The sequence below is a fragment of the Porites lutea genome, chromosome 5 (assembly GCF_958299795.1).
Source record: "Porites lutea chromosome 5, jaPorLute2.1, whole genome shotgun sequence".
NCBI lineage: Eukaryota > Metazoa > Cnidaria > Anthozoa > Scleractinia > Poritidae > Porites > Porites lutea.
In genome coordinates, this window is record NC_133205.1 from 38,942,001 (window position 1) to 38,951,693 (window position 9,693).

The following is a 9,693-nucleotide window of genomic DNA, read 5'->3' on the forward strand; positions in this document are numbered from 1 at the left end:
TTGAGAAAGCCTACAAAAGTTGCTCATATTCTTTTAACGTCAACAAATCGTGTTTGAAACGTAAATTTAAACATATTGGAGTTAAAATCATGACCTCTGTTTATTCTAGTGCTTAAATTATAACCGCCGTATGCCCCATGTGAATCAACATCGCCTGTTATTAGTCACGCAATAAGACCGGCAGTTTGCACTTTGACTATTGAAAAATTGTGAGGCTTACATTAAATTGCGTCAGAAAATAGTAAGTAAATAAATCGTATGTGTACATTGCAAGTGTGCTGAATAGAGTCCCCATCGAAAACAGTTTCTTGCTGGACAACCATATATTGTGCTTTCATGTTCCGGAATCAGCCCTGTTGAGCTGAATGTGAATCCCCGCACATCTCATCAAATATCATTGCAACGGTTGAACTGTCTAAGTTCACCTACAAGAGAAATTTGCAACCCGCTAAGCTTGTCCATACAGAATCGCGATTTTTGGCGCGAATGGCACTTCTCGGACAGTTTCATCGTAATGACAAAGTTGTTTTCACACTTAAAACAACTTTAAGAGTCCTCCATCTCTTCCTTGGACCGTTAGCTATCCTAAAGGACTCCCGCGAAAGACAAGCAAATCCAGACTCTCCAAGCAGCTAGAGTGACGCACCACAGTCACCATGAAATACCCAGAGAACGTAACTAACAGTTGCGATGAAATGACAATCTTGCAGAAGTTGTAGATCTCTTCTGGAGCTATGTTCCATTTAGTCGTTTAGAGAGTTTGAAATGGTAACAAGCACCGGCAGCAGGCTTGGAAATGATGTGTAGCGCGAGATGTTGATCAAAAAAGTCAAAAAGACTGAAAATTATGTCTACCTCATGCAGTGTACAATATAAGAACTTTCTCCCTGTCTATATAATGAAGTCATGGAACGAGCTGCTCAGTGTAATAGCACAACTCATAAGCTGAAATGGTCATATTACTCGTGCCACAGGGCAAAACCGAAACACCCCCTCCTCCCTCCAGTCATGTCCAATACTGCCGCACTGTTACGGACCGTTAAGAGCAGTTAACGGACCGTACGTTCTGCACAAACTGTCACTATTACTCACGGTCCGCATGCTGAGCACATACGAAGCGTGCATCTCATTATTACATCAGGGCACAATGCGATACGGTTCGTTCGATCCGTACGATCTGCACGGCAAGAGAGGCCCACTCCAACTGTAATATTCCTCGTTCTATAAACCATAAATCAACACAAGCGCAAAAACAAAGAAAGGCGCACTCTAAGTGTAATATTAATTCCTCGTTCTATAAACCATAAACCAACACAAGCGCAAAAACCAAGAAAGGCGCACTCCAAGTGTAATATTCCTCGTTCTATAAACCATAAACCATGAAAATATTCTAAGTCCCACTAAAGAGATGCGATTTACGGACCGTAAAACACTCTTTACAGACCGTATACCCCTGTTGTCGATCCGTTCGATCCGTACGGATCGACAAACCGTATATAACCACTCTTGCCATGAAAATATCCTAAGTCCCACTAATGAGATGCGATTTACGGACCGTAAAACACTCTTTACAGACCGTATACCCCTGTTGTCGATCCGTTCGATCCGTACGGATCGACACATGGCTTATACGGACCGTTACGGTGCGGGTGTATTGGACAACCCTCAAACATTTAGAAGAAGACTCGGCAACCGGATGATGTGGGTGTGACAACCGAAGACAAGTGCTAGCGACTAGAAGCAGTCTCCAGCTACATAGTGAGAACCTGTTCATAAGGTACGATTCAGTCACGAAGAGGCTGATACGCGTATGGTTCTCTATGCAATGCATGCGCACAGGAATCTTGGCATGATGCACTCTGATGAAACTGATGTGATGACCTTGACTTTGAAAAGTGCCGTGTGAAATAGGGAAGAGGCACGATGACCAGAATAACAGATCTTTCTATGCAACCCCACCCAGGCAATGTTAACCACTGCTTCATGAGAGTCCTTAATATCGGTGTAAACTCGATCACTAGCTCTGATAACATCTCTGACTTCTTTGGTAAAGGGAAGTGGAAAGCAGTCGAGCTTCTCCAACTCAATGGAGGGTGCTTCCCGATACTCACCATAGCTCGGACGTACCCGCGTGTGAACTATGCTGAAAGAAGCCTTTCACTGTGGATGTGCTACGTTATGAGATCCACTGCAAGGCGGGAAAGTCAAGCTAGAGAGTCTGGCGCCATGTTTAGACCAGAGCAATTATCAAGCCGCAAACTTAAGAAAAGCCATTGTTCTTCTCCCCTCGTAGGCACGTTGAGTACAGAATGTATGTAGGCCTAACGTCTTGCCATTTGAGTGGCTTGTACCTTGGCCGGTTCCAGAAGAGGTCCTGAAATTAATATCCGGTATGTGCAAGAAAGCATAGACTATAATAAATCTGCGACTCTAAGAATGTAGAGGATTAATACAGATAAGCCGTATGTCCACTGTGGAGAGCAGTAGACATTTATATTATTTACCTGTCTTGTTGTGTTTTTCTTTAGGGTCGTTAAAGCATCTAGATCCCTCTCGGGGGGGAAAACATGTTGTATAACTCTTTCTGCAGCTCATAAGTAGGAACCTTTTTTTCAGCGTGTGATGTTTGCAAATGCAAATGAAGTACATCTTTATGTTATATTTTCTAAACCCGAAAGGAATCAAAGGTTTGTTTATCAATCCAAGATGGCGACTAAACAAAGGGTATGAGTGGAAATAAAAACTCTATTTACAAAGTGAAAGCTTCCACTCTATCCTTCTTATCATGCATTTTTGAGATGCTTTTTAGTCAAAGATTAAGATTATACAAGTTTTGTTTGTTCTCCTTAAGTGAGCCATACAACCCCCCTAGTTGATGGACTAAATGGGATGATCACGTACAAAGTAATAAGTGAAGGTTTACACGTATTCAAGTGAGAAAGAAATAGTGTCAGTAGCACTTGGTTTTAGGCCTAACTCATCAAAAAGTGAACGACAGGTCTGCTACGCATTAAAAAGACCCAGGAGGGTGGGTACTCCCTATGAAGGCCTGTATGGGGAGACTCCGCCCGAAAGGGGTACCTTTTTCAGGCTTGAGGTGTATGATAGGGTGAAGCAAATTTTCAACAAATCAAAAGCCCTAGGGATTTTACTAGTTGAAATATACAAAAGAACAGCGAAATTTGTCATTTGGGTCTGTGAAAGGGCTCAAAAGGGCTAACAGATGAATTTTATGGCTTTATAAAGTCGAGATAACGCTCTATTTTGTGGTTGTTTCCTGTTTATAAGTCACTGCATTTAATAAAGCAGTTCAAAGGGATGGAAAGTTCTAAACAAGGTATGTAAAAGGGGTACCATTTGTCAATAGAAGGTATACGAAAGGGGTACCTTTTTCATGAAAATGGTATAATAAAGGGTAACGAGTTGGACCTCGAGGCAGAGCCTCCCCGTTTAAACATTTGTTGAGTGTAGCGCGTGTTTAAACATTTGTTGACTACCCCCCCCCCCCCCCCCCCCCAGGTAAAAAAGTTGAAGAAAACTGCCACCGATCCGGACCAGATCCCGTATTGGGTATGGAGAGACCAGCCTGAGATCTTTACACCTATTTTTTACCAGCCTGTGGAACATGTCACTCTCCACTCACGCTAAAATCATGGAAGAGGGCCAACATCAACCCTCTCCCCAAACTGGAGATCCCGATGGGCAATAGGGACCTACGGGGAAATCAATGTGACACCCGTCATCGCTCGTACCTTTGAGAAAGTTGTCTACAAGCTCCATGCTCAGGAGAATGTAGAGGACAATCCGAGCAACTCGCAGTTCGTGTACAGGGAAGGCAGTTCGTGTACAAATGCCCTTATCTTGATTCAGCATGAAGTGTGCAAGTTCCTTGACGATCCCAACTGCATGGCTGTCAAAATGTTCACCATGGATTTTGACAAGGCATTTGACTCTGTAAACCACCAACTTTTTGCTAACAAACTTAAAGACATCACTCTAAACCAGTCTTGTTAATTGGTGGTTGAATTTTTTACAGGACAGAATGCAAAGGCTGGTATATATATAATAAAGTTATCTGTGATTGGAAGCATGTAAATAAGGGTACTACAAAAGGAAGCGTAAGCGGACGTTATTCATTTAGCATTTTTTTCTGAATGACCTAGAGATTACTATAGGTGGGGAAACTGTCTGTTTTAAATACGCTGATGACTGCCGAGAAAGAGCGAAACAAAGCGGGGTGGAAGAGCTGGGAAGTAGCCAAAGCGGGTTGCACAAGACAGAAAGTGTTGGTCAGACGGCGTGGAGGCCTTTTGCGCCTACTGCCGCGATGAGGCATGATATTGATGATGACGATCAAGATTGCACAATCGTTGTTCCTGTGTCTATTAGAACAATGACCCAGCAGCTGAACTTGTTAATAAGTTTTAAGAATGGTCTAGTAGCAATTTAATGAAATGTAATCCCTGAGAGTGTAAGGACCGTGTTTTCCGGAATTCGAAGAAGAGACATTGAGATGTTTATGATATAAATTCGAACATACCACAATGCTCCGGTCTCACTGTCCTTGGACTCAATTTCCAGCAAGACTGTAGATATGATAAGCATGGTAAGATCAAGCTGGCTGAGGCCGATAAATGCCCCAATATTATAAGATTTTTGCGAAAGGAGGGACGTAGTCAGTTTGATGTGAATTATTTTTTTAAGACCATAGTTTTACCCAGTGTCACCTACTCACTAGTGGTATAAATGGAGCCTCAGAGCCAGAAATAGCAAAAAGTGCAAGATTTTCTAGACAGACGCCAAAAAGGTCGATTTATTTCAGTTGGATAAAATGTAAGAGCTTTATTAGAAAAACAAGACCGGTACAGTATCCAGACGGTACCAGTATCCGGACACTTAAAACAAAAAAAGCAATTTTTGAGGTGCCTTTTTCAGTCAAGGGCACCCAACGAGAATATAGATCGAAACCACTTAAACATAGCATTGTTGAACGTATTTTTTTGTATTTAAAAGGTAGATATAGGCATATTTTTATCCCCTAAAAATGTTCCATCTGTTGATTTCCTAGCTGAAAGTCTAGTGATCCGAAAATTATAGGGATCAATACTTACCTTTTCGAAAATTTCAGCCAGAAAAAAGGCTCCCAAAAGTTCTAGGTGACCTTTTTAGGGTAAAAATCCGTTTTTTAGATGTTCAAAAATCCCAGGAGAGGCAGGCAAGCAAGAACTTTACAACAAATGTTCCGAAAATTCTAGATCTCAAATCGTCTTCCGAACAGATATTTTCCAAAAACTGACTTGGGTGCCCCTGTTCAGTTCTCGACAAACGAAGAATTTAGAAGGAAATACAGTAAAAAAAGGAAATCGTGAAGTTTCTGAACTAGCTCATGAATCAGAACTGAGAAAAACCCACCTACATTTCGTGGAGATCAGCAGTCGTCATTGAAAATCGATTCTCGCTTGCTCGCTCCCGAGTGTGGAATTTGTGGCTCGAGATGACTGACACTGATAATAAACATCCAACACCTTGACTGGATAAGTACAGTCTCAAGGAAGGTTTTGACCTTAGCTTGCACCTCGGCATCTTGAGGTTTTGAAGTTTCTGAGGCAACTAAGTACAACTAGTCCAGATCAGTCAAGTGAAAAAGGACCCGTTCACACAAGCTAGTCTCAAGTGCACTTCAAATGCACTTCGCATTCACAGTGCACTTAAAAAGTCCAGCGTGAACCCACCTAAAGGTTAAAGTACACAGAATCCCTTTCACTACTTGCCTTCAAGACTATGAGCTCTTTGTGGCTTGCTTCTGTCATGGACGTTCAGGTTATCGTAAAGTGGAAAAACAACCGATATTTTGTGTGCGTTTTTATTAAAACAATTATTCCACTCGCGCTTTTTGGATATGAGATGATCATAGCCAACTCGGCGCTCAAAGCGCCTCTATGGCTACCTAACCATCTCATATCCAACGCGCACTCGTGGAATAATTGTTAATGTGACAAATCCGAAGTTAACGTATCTAATTTAATGACCATTTGTCAATGTCAGTCGACGAGGCGTTATCGGCTCAACCTTAAGAACTTATTGCCCCTGAAACATCTCGTCATTGTCTAGTCGAGCTAACGTAAACATCATGATGCGCTTCAGGATAATCAAACTTGTTCGGATATTTTCTTTGTTTGTTACCGCGGTCTTCCTCTATACGTTTAGCGAATTCGTTCCCGGCACATCCTCATATTTTACAAAGCTGTTTCAGGAACGTTCAACGAAAGAAAACCATCTGTCAACAAGAAATCAAATCCAATTCATCCAAGCGAATGAGCAGTTAATTATTTTCGTTACAAGCGCGCCGTTTCACACAAGTAGAAGACTATCTATACGTCAAACATGGTTGTCTCTCTTGGTAAGCAACTCTGTTGCGCGAGGACGATCTAACATACGAACACTGATGAAAAACCCTTCAAATTCATCTAGTAACTTGGTTATCCACTACTGGTTTGTTTGCGGACATGACACAAAAGTGGACGTTGAATCCGCCGTGCGGAATGAAAGCGCCGTTTACGGCGACATCTTAAGGCTGAACTACACAGAATCCTATTCACTACTTGCCTTCAAGACTATGAGCTCTTTGTGGCTTGCTTCTGTCATGGACGTTCAGTTTATCGTCAAAGTGGACGATGACGTATATTTGCACGTTCCCAAGATGATTTGGTGGCTGAAAACGTCTTCTATACCCGAGAAGCTATATTCTGGCGCTGTGGTAAACGGGGGAAAAGTTATTAGAAATCCAAAGCATAAATGGTTCGTTAGTGAAAAATTTCTGAACGACACTTTGTTCCCTCCATACTGTAACGGGCCCTTTTATATTTTATCTAAAAGCACTCTTCTCGAATTACTTAAGGTGTCCTCAAATGAAGGCCCGACACCTTTTCCTTTAGAAGACGCCTATATAGGAATATTGGCAAAAAGAGTTGGAATCGCGCCTTTACAGCTTAACGGAAAACATGTCCTCATTGCCGGGCCATGGGCGGGAATTGGTTTGGAAGATAAAAAACTTCACGATTTCTTCGCATTGGGACATAGGTTGTCCATTGAACGAATGTTCAAACTTCATGCAAGATTCACCAACTAAAGACAACTGACGAAAAGACAACGATTGCCTTATTCAGTAACACCTTTAAGTGTCAATAGCAACATGTTAATGATCGCCGTTAAAAATGAGAACATGATTTAGAGTAGTACAAAAAATACATGTGCATGTGCTGCTTTCTAATTTTCAATATGGTCATGGGCTCCTGAATGGGTAGATATTTCTTAAAATAGTTTTGCTCGTTTATTGAGAACATGAATTGAACTTGTAATTATTTCCATGCGGTTTTCATGTATCTTATCAAACCTATCGTGTTGGTCGTTGTGAAATGCAGGCATTCATTCATTCGTTCATTCAAATAAAGGATATTAACACGAAGAAGAGGATAACATTTAAAAAGAAGGAAATAAACGTGATGGACAGAAAGAGGCAAAACTTTTTGCGACAACAGGAACAAATTTAAACGTAAAACCCAAACTGCCGACAATATTCGTCCTAGTTTCCCTTGAAACATAGTGGGTTAATATCCAGTAACAACCAGTTTGTTCTGCTAAAATGCACTTGTAATTCAACCATTGTTGTAAACACGTAAACACATAGTGAGTGCCCGAGGGTCCAAAAAAAACACAGAAATATTCCAGTCGCGCTAACGTAAACATCATGATGCTGCTCTTCAGGATAATCAAACTTGTCTGGATTTGTCTTTGTTCGTTACCCCGGCCGTCCTTTATACCCTTAGCCCATTTTTTCCCGGTAAATCTTCATATTCTACAAAGCTGTTAGTCAGGAACGAGAAAGATAGATGATAGATTAGATTAGATAGATAGTTTATTCACCTTAAAAAACTTGCAGCGAAAGAGCTAAATTGCGATAAGGTTTAGAAATGCAATAATTTACAACTGTAATAATTTACGACTAATAAAAGAAAGATGATCCGGCATTATTTACAATTCAAATTTAAAACTGTTGTATGAGACTGTGAATTTGATTAGCGCATATTTCATCGCATTAACGACTTTGCGCAATTACTTCTCTTCTATCATACACAGTCAAAAATCCGGACAGCTCTAGAGCCTTATAATAATTATGATAGCTCAGGGTAAATAATCTTCATAGCGCGTTTTTGCAGTCTTTCTAGGTCTTCGCTTAGATAACTTGGTAAAGCGCGATGAAAAACTGGGCAGCTGTCCTTCAGAATAGAGCTAATGGATGTGATGTAAAATAGAAGAAGCTCTCTTGTAGCAGCATGCGATTTCTTAAGCTCTCTTATATAATCTTGTTGAGACCTTTCTAACTAGTTCTGACACATGGACATTCCAGTTCACAGTGTTCACAGTCTCTAGGGTCTGACGGTTAAACGGGAAGTTTAACGAAAGAAAAACATCCGTTTAAATCAACAAGAAATCCAATCCAACTCATCCAAGTAAACACGGGACAGTTAATGATATTCATTACAAGCGCACCATTTAACATAAGCAGAAGTCTTGCCATAATTTATAGTGTTTTGCTTTCTTTTCATTAATGTTTTTTAAATGTAAATGAATCAAAACTCACACGATCTTTATTTAAATTTACAATCCTTTGATGCTTATGGGATTTACACCTTACAAGAGTTGAATGATTTTATCTTCGGTTCTGAGACCTCAGTTTACAGCTATTAGACGCCCCTTCTAATAAACGCCTCCTGTCTAATAGACGACCCCCATGACAGTTACTCCAAGATGGGGTCTATATCTGGCCACATAATAGCCTATAATAGGGTAGAGGCTCTGAGAGGCCAGAGGCACATTCACATGAAGAATCCGAATCCACCATGAAGAATGAGATCGAGCGCCGTTTTAGGGTAAAAATGCGTTAAAAGTGGGCAATTGTACCATTTTTTAGATGTTCAAAAATCCTAGGAGAAGCAGGCAAGCAAGAAATTTTACAACAAATGTTCCGAAAATTCTAGATCTCAAATCGCGTTTCCAAAAACTGAAGTTCAGTTCTCGGTAAAAGAAGAATTTAGAAGGAAATACAGTAAAAAATACAGTAAAAAAAGGAAATTGGGAAATTTCTGAACTAGTTCATGAATCAGAACTGAGAATAACCCATCTACATTTCGTGCAGATCAGCAGTCCTCATTCAAAATCGTTTCTCGCTTGTCGCTCGCGAAAGTGGAATTTGTGGCTCGAGATAATAAACATCCAACGCTTTGAATGGATAAGTACAGTGTCAAGGAAGGTTTTGACCTTACTTGACAGCGCACTTCGGCACCTTGAGGTTTTGAAGTTTCTGTGACAACTAAGTACAACTAGTCAAGATCAGTCAAGTGAAAAAGTACCCGTACACGCAAGCTAGTCTCAAGTGCACTTCAAATGCACCTCACAGTGCACTTGAAAATTCCAGTGTGAACCCCCCCAGAGGCTGAAGTACACAGAATCCTATTCACTACTTGCCTTCAAGTCTATGAGCTCTATGTGGCTTGCTTCTGTCATGGACTTTCGTGCCTCGATCAGTCTTCTGGTCCGTGTCTGCTTATAGGATCCCTTAAAGCTATTTCTCGCAATTCTACACTCAGAATGTTGAGCAACGTGTACAGATGTAAGATAATTTGAGCTGTGGGG

At 40.9% G+C, this 9,693-nt stretch overlaps 1 protein-coding gene across 1 annotated transcript; it reads left to right on the forward strand.

The window, feature by feature from the left end:
* The first annotated feature begins 6,073 nt into the window (after nt 1-6,073).
* On the forward strand, nt 6,074-7,410 carry LOC140937664 (N-acetyllactosaminide beta-1,3-N-acetylglucosaminyltransferase 4-like). Its single transcript, XM_073387223.1, has one exon. The coding sequence runs from the start codon at nt 6,131-6,133 to the stop codon at nt 7,127-7,129; it is 999 nt and encodes a 332-aa protein (XP_073243324.1). The 5' UTR covers nt 6,074-6,130; the 3' UTR covers nt 7,130-7,410.
* The last annotated feature ends 2,283 nt before the right edge of the window (nt 7,411-9,693 follow it).

Bases quoted from the DNA above. Each gene is read 5' to 3' on its own strand.
- LOC140937664 (XM_073387223.1), top strand. From the start codon at position 6,131: ATGATGCGCTTCAGGATAATCAAACTTGTTCGGATATTTTCTTTGTTT.